The sequence below is a fragment of the Cydia fagiglandana genome, chromosome Z (genome assembly GCF_963556715.1).
Source record: "Cydia fagiglandana chromosome Z, ilCydFagi1.1, whole genome shotgun sequence".
In the NCBI taxonomy this organism is placed as follows: domain Eukaryota; kingdom Metazoa; phylum Arthropoda; class Insecta; order Lepidoptera; family Tortricidae; genus Cydia; species Cydia fagiglandana.
In genome coordinates this window covers 27,949,485-27,965,815 of record NC_085959.1, presented here as the reverse complement: position 1 = coordinate 27,965,815, position 16,331 = coordinate 27,949,485, and the positions used below count along the sequence as shown (strand labels likewise).

The 16,331-nt window shown below is 40.0% G+C and overlaps 2 protein-coding genes across 4 annotated transcripts in view; both read right to left on the bottom strand.

Annotated features, from left to right (window-relative positions):
• Positions 1-16,331, bottom strand: part of LOC134679424 (choline-phosphate cytidylyltransferase B-like) — a 28,202-nt gene that overhangs the window by 5,790 nt on the left and 6,081 nt on the right. For 2 of the 3 annotated variants that reach the window (XM_063538326.1, XM_063538325.1), the window contains exons 3-5: positions 10,294-10,516; positions 4,078-4,175; positions 2,134-2,296 (exon numbers count right to left, since the gene is read on the bottom strand). In XM_063538326.1, coding sequence (XP_063394396.1) covers positions 2,134-2,296; positions 4,078-4,175; positions 10,294-10,516 — 484 coding nt within the window. Of the gene's footprint in view, positions 1-2,133; positions 2,297-4,077; positions 4,176-10,293; positions 10,517-15,704; positions 16,240-16,331 lie in introns of those variants that run through there. The other variant, XM_063538327.1, reaches the window with a different exon arrangement.
• Positions 1-16,331, bottom strand: part of LOC134679426 (choline-phosphate cytidylyltransferase A-like) — a 49,939-nt gene that overhangs the window by 27,539 nt on the left and 6,069 nt on the right. The window lies entirely within an intron of this gene.

Genomic DNA, 16,331 nt, shown 5'->3' with positions numbered 1-16,331 from the left:
GAAGAGGACAAATCGCCAAAGGTGAACTATGCGTCGTTGAAGAGTTCCGTTCTGATCATCATCAGCAGTTCCACTTCATCAAATGTCACATTTTTGAATGTATATGCTTGACTTGTTGATAAAAACACAAAAATCACCATATTTATGCCTTTAAGATTTGAGGAGTTCCGTCGATTCCTCATAGATCCCATCATCAGAACTGAATTTTGACAAAAACGGGACCAATCTGTATGTATATACATACAATCAAAAAATAATTTTCAAAATCGGTCCAGTAATGACGGAGATATGGAGTAACAAACATAAAAAATAAAAAAAATAAAAAATATACAACCGAATTGATAACCTCCTTCTTTGAGATTTGGAAGTCGGTTAAAAATGGGTTTGATTAGGCTCGAACTGCGATCCTCACAGAACCGAACTGCTATCAGAGAAGTGGGTTAGGTTAGGCTAGAACTACGACCCTTACGGACACGAAATGCTACTAGAAAGTACTGTTTTTACCTCCTTTTCTACATAGTGCACCATCTACCATAATCTTTCACCGGGCCCCACAGAAGTCGGTTTTTTTAACCGACTTCCAAATCTCAAAGAAGGAGGTTATCAATTCGGTTGTATGTTTTTTTTTTTTTTTTTTTTATGTTTGTTACTCCATAACTCCGTCATTACTGGACCGATTTTGAAAATTCTTTTTTTGATTGAATGTATATGCATACAGATTGGTCCCGTTTTTGTCAAAACCCAGTTCTGATGATGGGATCCATGAGGAATCGAGGGAACTCCTCAAATCTTAAAGGCATACACATAGTGATTTTTGGTTTTTTATCAACGAATCAAGCATATACATCCAAAACAGTGACATTTGATGAAGTGGAACTGCTGATGATGATCAGAACGGAACTCTTCAACGACGCATAGTTCACGGTTGGCGATTTGTCCTCTTCGTTATGTTTGTTAAGCAAGTTAAGTTTTTAAGCCACATTTTTGTCAAGCTCGAGTTCTGATGATGGGATCCATGAGGAATCAAGGGAACTCCTCAAATCTTAAAGGCATACGTATATAATTTTCTGTATTTTCATCATAAAATCAAGCATTTACATTAAAAACTGTCGCATTTGATGAAGTGGAACTGCTGATGGTGACCAGAACAGAACTCTTCAACGACGCATGGTACACGTCTGGTAATAACGAATTTCGATTTTGACTTGGACTGGGACCCGGACTCGGACTCATACCCGGACCCGGACCTGGACTCGGATCCAGATTCGGACCCGGACTCGGACCCGGAGTCGGATCCTGACTCGGAACCGGACTCGGATCCGGTCTGGGATCCGGACACGGACACGGACCCGGCCTCGGACCCGGACTCGGACCCGGACTCGGACCTGGACTCGGACCCGGGCTCGGACCCGGACTCGGACCCGTACTCGGACTCGGACTCGGACCCGGACTCGGACCCGGACCTTGGCCCGGAAAACCACTATGATACCTTAACTAAATAAACCACTATGATTACCTACCATAAAATGTAGGTATAAAGTATGATGATGCCAATCTTACTAACCCCTCCCGCTTAAACCCCCGTACACCGCACCGCATGCGCCATTAAGTTAGGTTAGGTTTGAACTGCGATCCTCACAGAACCGAACAAGGGTTAGGTTAGGTTGAAACTGCGAGCCTTACAGAAACGGAATGCTACTTGAAAGTGGGTTTGATTAGGTTCGAACTGCGATCCTCACAGAACCGAACTGCTATCTGAGAAGTGGGTTAGGTTAGGCTAGAACTACGACCCTTATGGCTCCTCTACACGATGGGCCAACGCCGGCCACTCCAAGGGACGCATTTATGCGTTAGAGGGAGCAAGTAATATTGCTATCTCATTCTACCGCAAGGCTGCGTCCCTTGGAGTGGCCGGCGTTGGCCCATCCTGTAGAGGAGCCATTACAGAAGCGAAATGCTAGTAGAAAAGTGGGTGGTTTTACCTCCATTTCTACATAGTGTACTATCTACAATAATTTTTCACCGGCCCCCAAAGAAGTCGGTTTTTTTTTCTTAAAAATTATTTTCTTAAAAATTATACTTTGTATTTTCTCTAATCCTATAAATGGCGTATGGTTAATGACGGAGGCTGACCTTCCGTGCGCTCGGTTGCGACGAACATGTCTTTGGCCTTGAATATGGCGTAGGTGTCGTCGCAGTCCTCGGTGGTGTAGGGGATGTCGTCGTGCGCCACGAAGTCGATCTTGTGCTTTTCCATGAACGCCTCGTCGTATTCCCACGGCGCGTCCCGCACCACCTGACATATAAGTACACATATTACGCACAACCTACATGTTTGCAAACTTTTATTCAGTTTTACATGTCCCGTAGTCTGTAGTGTAGTCAAATATTGTAAGTACCTAAAGTTAGATCCACTTTACGGTTTCCGATGGAGATGAAATTTTGCATAGTTCACGATTGTATTGTCGTACTGGAATCATCAAGCTAGTTAGGTGATGGAGACCAAAGGTGGCTAAAGGAACTCTGTCTAATAACAATGGAACCTCATTGACTTATACTATTACTCTGTGCAAGCTAAGTACAGTTTGCACTTTGGGCCCTACCATTCAATAAGAGTACATTATATTCTTCACCGCACTAGCTCGGAAAAGCTCTGTATATTCTTCAAAAACAGAGAGCAAAGCAAAGTAGCATTTTATCATACATACATATATATAATCACGTCTATTTCCCGGAGGGGTAGGCAGAGACCACGGATTTCCACTTGCTACGATTCTGAAATACCTCTTTCGCTTCCTTCACTTTCATAACATTCCTGATACACGCGTGTGTTCGCCGGTTTAGCGAGCTCTTGACCTGGCGTTTCTTCAGGATTTCCCCGATCTGATCAGAGAAAGTCCGCCTAGGTCTACCCCTTCCAACTCCCACTTCCACTTCTCCCAGTGGCAGAGAAAGTAAATAATTGATTAAGAATGTATATAATGGCACAAAGCTCAAGGGGTAGGTATCAATATTATATCAGAAGGTGTTAAACAACAGTTTGCCCCATGTAATACAAATAAGTATTTTTCTATCGTGGTTAAACTCTTTGGATTTGTAACCATTTAAGTGTGCATCCATACGAATACAAGCTATACAGCTTTGAGGAGGTAAAACATATAATTAATGTAATTGCGCGGGTCCTCCACTTTCGTCTTAAGGCGTTCGTCGGTAAAGAGACAATACGAAGTGGGTGTCCTGTCGGTCCACCTTTGTATCATTCATAACATCAAACATGTATTGTGTCGATTGTAGTTTGCACACATTCTTGTCAAAATTTCTAAACACCCTGAAGGTATTGTAATAGTAATAACTCATTTGAAATTCCAAAACTATCTATAGGTAAATTTGGTCACCAACAATCCACCATTATGATTTTTATACACTATCTACCTACGATAAGAGCGTGACCGGTAAAATTTAGAAAAATAGTAAAGAGTTATCATGTCTAATACTATAATATAAGAGTATTGTAATTACATATTCATGCTTCATTTTTAATAAGGCGTCCAGTCTCCTGACTTATTTGCCATCAACCTTGGCATCTAGGGGGCATAATTTTGACCAAATTTTCAGCAAAAGGCGTTCGAATATACTTCAGTTCTCGAGTTAAGTCAATAATACAAAGGGGCACTTGCACTACTACTAACCCGGGGATAACCGGTTAAACCTTGAGTTACCAGTATTTGACGAAAAAAACAACATTATAAAACACACTTTACATTAAAAACAAAACCGAAGTGATCCCATAAGTGTTCCGTGAACAAAGTTTTGTACGGAACACTAATAATATGAAATTATTTGTGCTAAATGGGGGAAAACGCAAGTTGTGCGAAATTAGGCCATATTTTGGTCGCTAATCGGCGTGACCACCATTGACATCCACCTTAAACTATGTATGTATCATTTAAAATGATTACGTAAATACCTACGGATTATTGGGATCAGCAAGCGAAATTATTCCGTGATCGAAAACCAACTCACGCCATTCCATAATATGTCATGACCGAGTCTGAAAGATGAAAAAGAGGGAGTTACCTCATCGACGTAGCGGCAGTGGCGGACGGCCTCGTAGCGCTCGTCCTCCGTCATCACGGTGCGGCCCTTGCGGCTGTGCGTCAGCTGGTCGTTGCACACTGCAAGTTGGACAAACAATGCATTACTAGTCGGCTCATCTGCATACACACCGAGATTCCATCAGCTATCAGCGATACGCTAAACGACGTAGCTGAGTTGAGGATGTGTACCTACACAAACATTAGTTTCGCAGCCAGCATTGACCTTATTCTCAATTCATAGGACATCATATTTCCATAGGACAACGGGAAATTCCATCACCATGCAAAGAAGGGTTATAAGGAACGAAGTACGCTTAACATATTACTCGTAATAGATTTACAGGTTTAATTTTAATTTATAATTTAATTTTTTAATTAATTTTAATATTCACTCTTGTTTTTATCTCACGATTGAATTGTTTCTTTAGAAGAAGTCTAATTTAGTCACGCCTATCTGGTAAGCTGATAGGCAAGATTGATGATTATTAAAATATGGTTCAATATTGATTATCGCAATAATAAGTAATATTTGAGCCTTAATGATGAATGCACGTGATAAGGGAATAAACACGGCGGAAATAAATTGCGGTGGACATGATATTTAATTCTACTATAATCTGTCTGTTTAGGTATTTCATATAATGTAAACAAACCACAATTAGGTATTTTATTGGGCAAGAAAATTATTCAAGTCAATTTAACTCGATGTGCCAAACCTTATAGAAGTTTTACTACGATATAATTATTACCTACTCAAAGTAACAACGAAGCTGCTGTTATCGTGATACTTTGTATATAGGAATATATCGGGATTTGCATGCATGCATTTGACGTACCTACAGTTTATCTTTTAATTAGTATGTAAGTAAACAGATAATTTGTAATGTTGAAAGTAGCACAGCAAAAATTAGAGTAAAATATGCGATATGATATTTCGGAGACGCCACCTCATAGCCGCGAGTTCCGCTTCACCTCATATCCGAGAGCAAAAAGTCTCCCAACGTCGGTTGTAATGTGAGGTTAGTGAATATATCATAGTAAGTTTATAATATGTGTGTAGACAAAGCAGTGTATGTAATTATACATAATTAGTTAGGCATCAAACACTCGTGTGATCCAATTATGAACCCACACTCGAGTTTTAATGCCTTTCATTTTGTAGCAGTCACATAAACTAAAGGTTGAACACGCCAAAACTGGGGCACACAAAATGTAGTACAAAATTATAATAAAAGTGAAAAAGTATATTATGTTTTACACATTTAATAGCATATTTAACGCTGTTTAAAATAACATTCCATATTTTAGATTTGGTCTACACAGTAAGCCATTTTTCTAACTTTCCTACGCACACGGCTCATAAGACTTTGCACCATGTTAATAGAACACTGTCTTGACGCCCATGTCCACATCTTTTGTAGTTCAGGGACCGATTTTACTCCGCCGCCTTTCTTTTTTAAAATTCCCTTCATAATACTCCAGTACTCTTCAACGGGCCGCAGTTCCGGACTATTTGGGGGGTTGCACACTTTTGGTACCACCACGATCCCATTTGCAGCATACCATTCCATCACTGGTTTTGAGTAGTGGCAACTGGCTAAATCTGGCCAAAACAAAGGTGGTGAGTCATGCTTTATTATGAAAGGTAGCAAACATTTCTGCAAACACTCTTTTCTATAAATATCGCCGTTTATTGTCCCGGTAGTAATAAACGGCCGACTTCTTTTCCCACAGCTACATATTGCTTGCCAAAGCAGGTACTTTTTTGGAAATTTCGAACGTTTTTTTAATTTACACTCTTCAGGGGCGTCTACTCTACTTAGGCTGGTATAGAACTCTTGCCCAGGAATTTGTTTAAAGTCACCTTTTATGTATGTTTCGTCGTCCATGACGACGCATGCAAATTTGGTTATGAAATTCTCATAAAGTTTTCGAGACCGTTTCTTCGCGGATGAGTTCTGTTTCGAGTCTCGATCTGGTGCTGCCTGGGCCTTATAACTCCTTAGGCCAGCCCTACGTTTCACTTTTTGAACATAGGACTGAGACATTTTAACTTTTTTAGCAACATCGCGAGACGAAATCTTAGGATTTGAGGCAAACATGTTCACCACCTTCTCGTCCTTTTTTTTATTCTTGACACCCTGCAAGCCTCCACTTCCTGGCTTCCGATCTATTGTTAGGTGCGCACGGAACTTTTTTAATACGCGACAAACCGTAGATTGAGGACATTTCAGTCGTTTCGCGATATCTCTGTAGCTCAGTAATGAATTTTCTACGTATTCGTGCAAAATTCGCTCGCGTTGTTGATGTTGTTTGCTCGACATTTTGACAACGAATAAACATAATTTAAAAAAACTTGATAACATTATAGGCCAGTGTCTTGTGACCAAGTAGGTGCCATAAAAGTTTGTATATCTCTATTATTTGCATAGCAATAGTCGATTGTACATGCCCCAGTTTTGGCGTGTTCAACCTTTACTATTATACACAGTGCCGGATTTACCACTAGGCTGAGTAGGCTGAAGCCTAGGGAGGCAGATTTTAGGGGGCGGCAAATTTGGTTCAAAAAATATTTTATTTGCTGTTCAGATAGGGTTGACTAGAATTTTGCCGCTCCCCTATTTATTTGTAAAATTTAAATAACAGGCTTTATTTTTAAATTTTGCCGCCCTCTGTCATGTCAAGACCCTTTATATTAGACAGATATACGGCCGGACGGACAACAAAGTGATCCTATTCCGTTTTGAAGCTTGGAATCCTAAAAATATAACCATGTTCTATCAAATTGTGCTATTTCTACCGAAAAAATTTCGCGCTCGCTACGCTCGCGTTTATTTTAGGACCATTATTCAAGGGCCACATATAAAGCTAAGCAAAGGCCTCCCCCCTCTTCTTCCACTCGTTTCGGTTTTGAGCTACATTTGGCCAGTCTCTCAAAAAAGGAGTCCAAGTTATCCCGCCATCGCCGACGAGGTATACCGGGTCCCCGGTTTGACACTTTGTGGTTAACTTGGTCCACAAGTTGTTCGGCATGTGGCAGATATAACCAGCCCAGTCCCACTTTAGCTTGGCCGCTTTTCGAGCTACATATAACATATATCTATTATCTGAGTTTTAGAGCGCAGCGTGGTGTTCCGGATGCGATCCCTTAGTTTCACAATTAATATGCTGCGCTCCATAGCTCTCTGTCAAACCCCGAGTTTGGACTTCTGAGCTTCCGTCAAAGACGCAAGTCTGAGCACCATAAGTGAGGACTGACAGTAACACTTAAATATGTACCATTTTCTATCATATTGCGCTCTTTCTACAGAAAAAATTTCGCGCTCGCTACGCTCGGCGTTTTTATTTAGGAACATTATTTGTGGCCCATCAATATAAGCCATTTGTATAGCATAGTCCCTCGAGCACTCGATGCCAGACCCGACCAAACTCCTTAGTTATAATCCAGCCTGACTGCCAATGCCTCACCTTGATTCTCAACGGCCAAAACCCAGCGGTGCCCACCGGTCGCCGATCAGATCAGGCAAATATAACGAGGTCGCTCGTCATTGGTTGACAAAAACGGCTCATATAAATCTGTATCTAGAATAGTGACATCACCTTATAACGTATGCGGAGTGAAATTTAGACAAAGTTCAATATTGTTTTAAATAAAAAAAACACCATTCTTTTTTAAAATAATTATGTTCTTATAATAATGTATATATCAAGGCTTAATGTATAAAATAGTTTACTCCCATGCGAGATGCTTTACGGCAGTTCTGTGGTACTTTGTCCATCGCTGTCGAAAACACAGATGTCGGCACTTTATTCAGCTCCGATTTTATTTTTCGAATCAAACTCTGTACATTTTTGGGACGAAAATTATTGCAATATACTCGCCTCTTTAGATTTGCCCAAAAATCTTCTATAGGGCGAAGTTGCGGAACATTAGGTGGATTTGATGTCTTCGGTACGTATGGGATGTTTAACTGCGCCATTTTGCTAAGGGTTTTTTTGGAATAATGGCTTGAGGCTAAGTCTGGTCAAAACACTACATTTTCTCCTCTATGACTCGTATTTATGAAATCCCGCACTAATGGCAAACAACGCTCTATGTAGCGGTCGGCGTTCACAGCTAAACCTGACTCAAAGAATACAGGCTTAGACATTCCGCGTCGACTGATGGCAAGCCATAGCAAAACTTTTTTAAGAAATTTTGTATGCTCAACATATTTCACGTTCTCATCGGTTGGACCGTTGGTGTTCTCTAAATAGTAATTGCCTTGCCACTCGTTTCCATCTAACGTGAAATATGACTCGTCATCCATAACGCAAGTGACATTGTTTATAGCGTAAAATATTTCTTTGACTAATTTACGCAGCCGTACTTTCTGAGTGATTTCTTGGTTTTCAGAGACAGTGGGCTTAACTTTTCTACATCGCATATCGATGCCCATGTCTTTAAGATATTTTTTAACAGTTTTGCCGTCAGTTTTAAATTTTCTGCCGAGCTCTCTATAAGATTTTGCGGCACGGCCGGCCGTAATTTTCTTTAATCGAGCTCTCTCGGAAACCTTGCTCAAGCTGGAATAGTTTCCAGAACCAGGCTTTCTAGCAGTGGTTTTCTTCAAGGCAAAGGACGCCAGAATATTGTAAATAGTGCTTCGACTCTCACCCATTTGCACAAAATATTCCACCACCTTTGATTTCGGCCATAGGGGATGGCTACTATAGAAATTACATACTGTTTGACGAAGGCGTTCTTGTTGATTTACCATAATTACAAAATTAAACACCCAATCTTTATGAGACTTACCAAACTGATTGACAGACATATTGACTTTACATTGACGACACGTCTTTTTTATTTAGATTTTTGTGTTTTTATATTTTATATATACCAACTTTGTTCAAATTTCACTCCGCATACGTTATGCATTTCAATATGACTATGGTGCGTTGTACTATTAAATTAAACGCCTCTGATTGGAAAGTACTTTAAAAAGCTATAAGCGAGGTGGATAGGGGCGGCAAAATCAGCATAGCCTACGGGCGGCAAATGTCTAAATCCGGCACTGATTATACAAAATGGTTCGCAGATGCAGTGATAACAAGTTTGGTGTTGGTTTGGTGAATTAGCTTTGAATCGTTTGTCCTAATCTGTCATTTTAAGGTACAGTGTACGTACAGCATATACGGTGCCATAAAATATGATTAGTTGTAGTTTTTTATTACGCCACTCTCCTCATTCCCGTGCTAATCTAAACCAGTAGGGTAAAGCGGGTTATGTTGAGCACATTGAATTATGTCGAGTTCATCCTTTTGTAATGCCAAAACAGTTGGTCTTACAAAAATCAAATCTACTGAACTCGATAGAACGCACATTTATTTGGGACAAAACGTCATCAGACAACATTCTTGTGTTACGTATTAATAAACAGCAAAATGTTCTCAAGTAAAAAAAGTCGGATATGGTCAAATTGCCTAATATACATTAATCAACAGCTACATAATATTCATTGATAAATTCCATTGATCAAGGAGTCCATTCACAAATTGCACAACTAGCAGCCCTTTACCATTGTTTATTTGTAAGTAAATGTTAGGTTAAAAAAATGAGTAATACCTATACTAACGTAACATAGGTATTGAAACAATAGACAAGTAAATTTACTAAGTATTAAATGCTTACGACATGCCTGAGACATCTGTTCTTGCCAGTTTAGAACAAAAATAGGTCAGCCGTGGAAAAGTTTTGAACTACATATTGTAATTGCAACCTTTTACGCTCGAAGTATGGTCATAGACGGCTCCAACAGTTATTTATAAAATGTTTTTCGTTTAGAATATATCTTTAAAAGACGCATTTACCTCAAGTGACGCAGTTATCCCGGTTGACCTTACAGTTATCTTTTTACTTTGAGTCCAAAAAAAACTAACGAAGCATACTACTAACTCCTGCGCTGCTGTGCTTAATGGCGTATTGTGTTCCCCTCCTTGAGTCCTCACTTTTCGCCATATTGGGATCTCGCATAGCATGTTTACTTCTGGAGATATTTTGATTGCCCAACTTATCCGCTTGCTCAAGGAGGATTGCTTACCCTATACATTTGGTCATGATCAGATAGCTGTTAACCTAACTAATAGAGGAATGGATGATACGTGGCAGGGTAACTTGATTAAGACTTGATGCTAAAAGGATTATTGACACTACCTCCGACGATGAGGTAGACGTTGGGAAAGACAGTTTTGGCCTGCTGCAGCTGGCGCGCGTGACCTTGGTGGAACACGTCGTAGATGCCATCCGAGTAGACGCGTACGCGGCGGCCCGCCGTGCCCGCCGCGGCCGCCGCACGCGACACGCGCCCGTACGCACAGCGCTCGCGCTCCGCCACCGCCATCGGGTCTGTGCTAAACGGCGCCGCGAATCTCAGCGACTGCAACAACCATACACAAAGTATAACACGCCTGTCTATGTCACCATCACCACACGACTTGTTGAAAGCACTGCTCTGCTCTCGCCTCACTAACTCAACATATTCGCGTTTTGTAACAAATAATCGTCAATTTTTAATGTTCTCCCTTCTATATTTCAAGCCTTTTCCGATGTTCATAAGAGCAGTTTAATTGCCATCGTATCATTTATCTACCTATCCTAGACCTTTAAAATTATTAAACCACTATTATATCACTAGATAGGTACCTAGTAACGGAAAGGACTGCCTTTTATGTATGTAATGTAAAATTCACGGATTTTATTCAAACTGGCCAATGCTGCTTGCATCATCTTTTATGTTAATTAACCGTTACTGTTCTTGGAATCTTAAGTGAGTTCAGAAGTTTGATAACGATAACCAAAGTCCAGTCACCCGCCAAAGCGAAAAACGTACAAAGCTACAATGAGTCGGATAAGTCGGATTGTCAGGCGATGTGTCAAGGTTCAGCTCGGCGATTACCGCCGCCGCGCCGTGTGGTGTGCGATAATGACGTGAGTGGCGCGATGTGACGTAATGCCGCGCTCATCTTAGTCAAATCATAAGTCATAGTCAGTAGTTATACTAAAAGAATATCTCAATTAACTCAATGCTGGCCTGGAATGTATTACCTACATACATTAGCTTGAGTTACGGTGATTAGAGAGCTGTTCACAAAGTACCTTTACGGCTTAAAAATAACTTTAAACAGTCTTGACCTACAACGAGTTTCTAGAAACGTATTAGCTAAATACTATTTGAATGGTTCTACTGACACTCTCGACAGGTTTTAAATGTTTCAATGCTGAACGAAAACCAGCGTAGGTAAACTGGACGTGGTTAATGCCGGCTACACACGTAACTATAAATCGTAGCGATTAATCTGTGCAGTCGTTGTCGATTATCGTAACGATTTTTCATACACACGTTAATGAAACTGCGCAAATCGGACTGCACAGATTAATCGCTACGATTTATAGTTAACGTGTGTAGCCGGGGTAAGAAAAACTGTGCCAACCGACAAAATGAGTTTTGAGATATGTACCTATACCAAACGATTCCATAGACAAACATCTATATTCTATATTCTTATAAAATAAATACGATATACGGTTATAACATATCTCCACTTAGGGCCCCCCCACATCTAGCGTCTTTCGAGCGTCGGCGTCTACAACTCTATGGCCGCTGCCGACGCAACGTCGACGCAACTGCGCGGCGACGTCATTTTCCATAGCGCTGACCAGACGCCGACGCTCGAGGGGCGCTAGATGTGGGGTGGCCCTTACGCGAATTTACAAAAGCTATACTACTATTTCAGTCACGACTCAGATTCTAACAATTATTTTTTTACTAAATTACCTTTCACCTAGTATTCATGTAAATTGCCAAAAAAGGAGTTTAGGTTAGTTTGATCTGCAACCTCCAAGAAAACGAAATGTTAAAAAGTGGGTTAGGTTAAGTTAGAACTGCGACCCTCAAGAAAATTAACTGTTGTCAGAAAAGTGGCTTAGGTTAGGTTAGAACTGCGACCTCCAGGAAAATGAACTGTTACCAGAAAAGTCGTTCTATGTAAAAAAAAGTCGATTCGCTGTTTGGTCGCAGTTCACCTAACACGCTCCTCCTCGCTTCGCTCGTCGTCGCACCTATCTTGACTCAGTGAACTCTGTCAAATGACTAGACGATATCGTATTAATAAATATCTAGCAAATTGAATGATTTGATCAAAGAAATGTACTCCAGACGTTAACACATATTTAATAATAATCTACTTAACAATAATTCTATAAAGTAAAACGTTGTCATGATGAAACTTTGGCGAATGTTGGTTGCCAAAGTAAATCATCTGCGAAAAGTTGTCTGGCAAGTGAAATTCGGACAATAAAACTTCGGAGAAAAGGCAGAACACCGTAGTTAATTTTGGTCCTTAAATAAATCATCTACTTCGTTATGTACCAATGTGTTATAAAATACAGTCGACTTATAATTGTATTACGATTTCACACTAAACATGTCCTAATAAGGAATCTCAACTGATATAGTTCTTAAATGAAAAAAAAATTAGGCATTTTTAAGTAATTAGCACGAACGGTAATTAATACAATACAATCGGAGTCATTACTAAAATATTATTCAAGTTTTAGATCGCAACAAACTAGCATTTGTAGCAACAATATCCAATTATCCATATTAATTTAGCCAATAAAGTCTATACGATTTCAGTAAATTTCTGTACTGTAATGGATTAGGGTTTGGTCAAGTTTTGTCCAATCAAAAGCTAATCCAGTTCAGTTCGCATCTGGACCTTATCAGTATAGGCTTTGTAAATTCGCGGCCCTTACACTTAGGATATTTTTCAATAGTGTTTTATGTCTCTTAACACATATAATTTTAGACTACCTCCCGTTTACTTTAAGAAATCATAAGTTATGAAGCTTAACTCATTATTATTGCTTAATTCTAAACATTCGGTGCTAAGGTATTCTCGCGAGAGTTATCTAACATCATAAGAAGTCATGGAAATTAAATTTAAATCATTCAATTAAAAATAAACGAACGTCACAGGAATTGGATACCTACAAGTTGTATAAGGTAAGTTAAAAATCAAGTTTTTAGTTGTTTTTCATTACTTTATAACGTAAAACGAGGAACTCGCCTTGTAACAGTTGTAACTACTTATCGCATAAAAAATAGTGCTGATATTAGTACGTATTTAGTTGATTGTATGTCAATTATGGATAAGTGTTTCTTTTTTGTGCTACCCTACTATAAAATATATGTAATACGAGTATACATATCTTATTATTAAAAAATTAATCATGCAACTTTATTGCGAAGGTTAATAAAAAAGGTTAATTATATGTATTAATTTTAATAAAAATATATTGTCAGTTGTTTCAACCTATCCGTTTGCGTAGATTTTATTCGGTAGTTCTGATTTTAATAGAAGTTTGAGTAGTACACCTAGTTACTCAGATTTTTATGTAATGATTAATGAATAAATAGCATTACTTTTTAATGATTATTAAGAAGATTTTTCATGCCAGTGACACGAATACTTAATTAAAAAAAATATATGTAAAAAATGTAAAAATAAAACATGTTATATTTAGGATGCTGTTGCCGAAAAGGGATCGTGTGCTTGTGTTGTGTTGTGAGCCTTATAAAAGAAAAAATAAACCGGACTAATGCGAGTCGGTCTCGCCCACCGAGGGTTCCATACTTTTTAGTATTTGTTGTTATAGCGGCAACAGAAATACATCATCTGTCAAAATTTCAACTGTATTCGCTAGCACGGTTCATGAGATATAGCCTGGTGACAGACAGACGGACAGTGGAGTCTTAATAATAGGGTCCCGGTAAAAACCCTTTGGGTGCGGAACCCTAAAAAACCTCCGACGGTGAACCCACGATTTTTGACCACCACACCACCACACACATGAAAAATTAAAATAGGTATAACGGAATATAGGTATTTACAGTGGGATATAAGTTACCTAAAGCCGACCACTGACTAACCGGCCGCCGGACGATAGCGGCCTGTCAGTTAGAACAAAAATTTGACAGTTCCGAGCAACTGACCGGCCGATATCGTCCGGCGGACTGTTAGTCAGTGGTCGGCTTTATACCTACTTACGTGTTGAAATAATAACTAACTACATACATCACATACATGTCTACCGTTTAACTGGGGCGGTTGGTTTTTAAGGACTGGTAAATTTGAAGGCTTGGCTGCATAAAATATAAGTAAGTATCAGGGATGTTGCGAATATTCGCATCCGCATCCGCGAAACAGCCGCATTATTTTCAACATCCGCATCTGCATCCGCATGATCCGGATGTCGACCAAGTCGGTAAAAGGAACGTATTAGCGACGGCGCTGGCGGCGTAAGTGCTAGGTAATTTCGTCATTGTATAACGAAATCGTCTAGATCCCGAAAAGTCGGCCCTATATTCTTGCTCAAATACTAAACGTTTCGTTTTTTTTTAAATAAAATATACTTACAAAAAATTTAATATTTGACGTTTTTTAAGTACCAAATCTTGACAACCGCATTCGCATCCGCGGATGTGAGGCTTTAAATATCCGCATCCGCATCCGGATGTCAAAACATCTGCATCCGCAACATCCCTGGTAAGTATGAACCACAGTATGAACCTCTTTTCCCCCGTGGGTCCCGTAAGTGTTTAATAAGAGAGGGGTGTTATTTATGGGTTAGTGTGTAGGTCTGTGATTCTGTGTATCTGTCTATGGCATTGTAGCTCCCAAACGGAGGAACACATTTAAATACGTGTTTTTAAATCGAAAGATGTCTTATTTATGGGAAATATGTTGGGTGTTTTATTATTTGTAGCTCGTCCGGTGTGATAAATATCGAGATGTCGAGGCAAGTCGTGAGTATGCAATGGCAAAACAAATGTAGCACTTACAGCACAAAAACCGCATGTTTTGTAAGTAGTAGTAATACTGTGCCATGAACATGCCAAGAGAAGTGGCCGTTTGCAGACTTTCCAAGCAGTCGTCGGTTAATATTGTGTACCCACTATACATCGTGGGCACACTTTCACTCAGATTATTAGACAAATGAGTCAATGTTTGACGTTGTTTAGTCATCAGCCTCACTCATCAGGTACAAACAGCAACGATCCTACCTGTACATCGATGGACCTTATTAACAAAGGCATAAGGTCCACCGATATACAGTTAACATTGTGGGCGATGGTACAGTATATTTCAAATACATCGTACGGAGACAGCTGTCATCTCCATACAATTACAACCTTAACTTAACATACAAAATAATAAAATTATTATATATTGAGATAACAGCTATCACCGTACCCAATGTATGTGAAAAGTATACAGGTATCACAGCAAAAACTCGTATATCGTAATTTGTGAAACTAAACCAAATACAATAGGTAAGCATGAGGAAACTGCATACGATAAGCATGATGAAAGTTATGAATATGATGGTAGGTAGACGTATCAATAATATAGGTATAGTCTAGAATCTAGATAGGTATGTACCGTTCTCCGGCAGCGATCTAGGCAAGCTATGGACGTCAGTATCAACTGAGGACCGGGTCAATACCAGTCATTAAAATGCACCTTGTGTGGTGATGTGGACTTGTGTTATGAGTGACTCACGGGAAGGTCGGCGGGCGGCTGCGGGTGCTTGAGCAGGCCGTTGACGCGCGGCTCGGGGCCGGCGCCGGCGCCGCGCCGCGCGCTCAGCATCGTCGTGGTTGTCGTCGTCACCGACATCTCGTACACACTCCTCTCCTCTGCTTCCGACCTTTCTTAAGTCACCGACAACACTCTAACCCGTGTCAAACTACTGTCAACAATTTCATTGCTTTGTAGACTGATGGCGCCCGATTCGCCTAGCTAATTGTAGCTCTCTATGGGTAGATTCACACTTTCATAAAACTATGTTTAATACTTTTCACACACTCTAGTGGTCCAAACATTTATTAACTTTAGAGATTTATCCGCATACTTTCACGTTTAACTACTGTAAGTTTCGCCGTCAGTCACTGAGGAAGCTAAACGGATGGAATATTAAAATAGAACCGAGAACCTGCAGGCGAGACTCGCGAATAGAACGCGTTTATTCCATTTGCTCGACTAGCCACTAGTTAAGTGGAGAGGCGTGGTGTCAGTGTGTTGTATAAGCGCGGAATGACAAATATAACACTCGTTGATTGTATTGTAAAGTTAGCGCGAGTAAGAGGCAGGGGGACACCGGGTGCGGGGCGGGCGACGGTGGCGCGA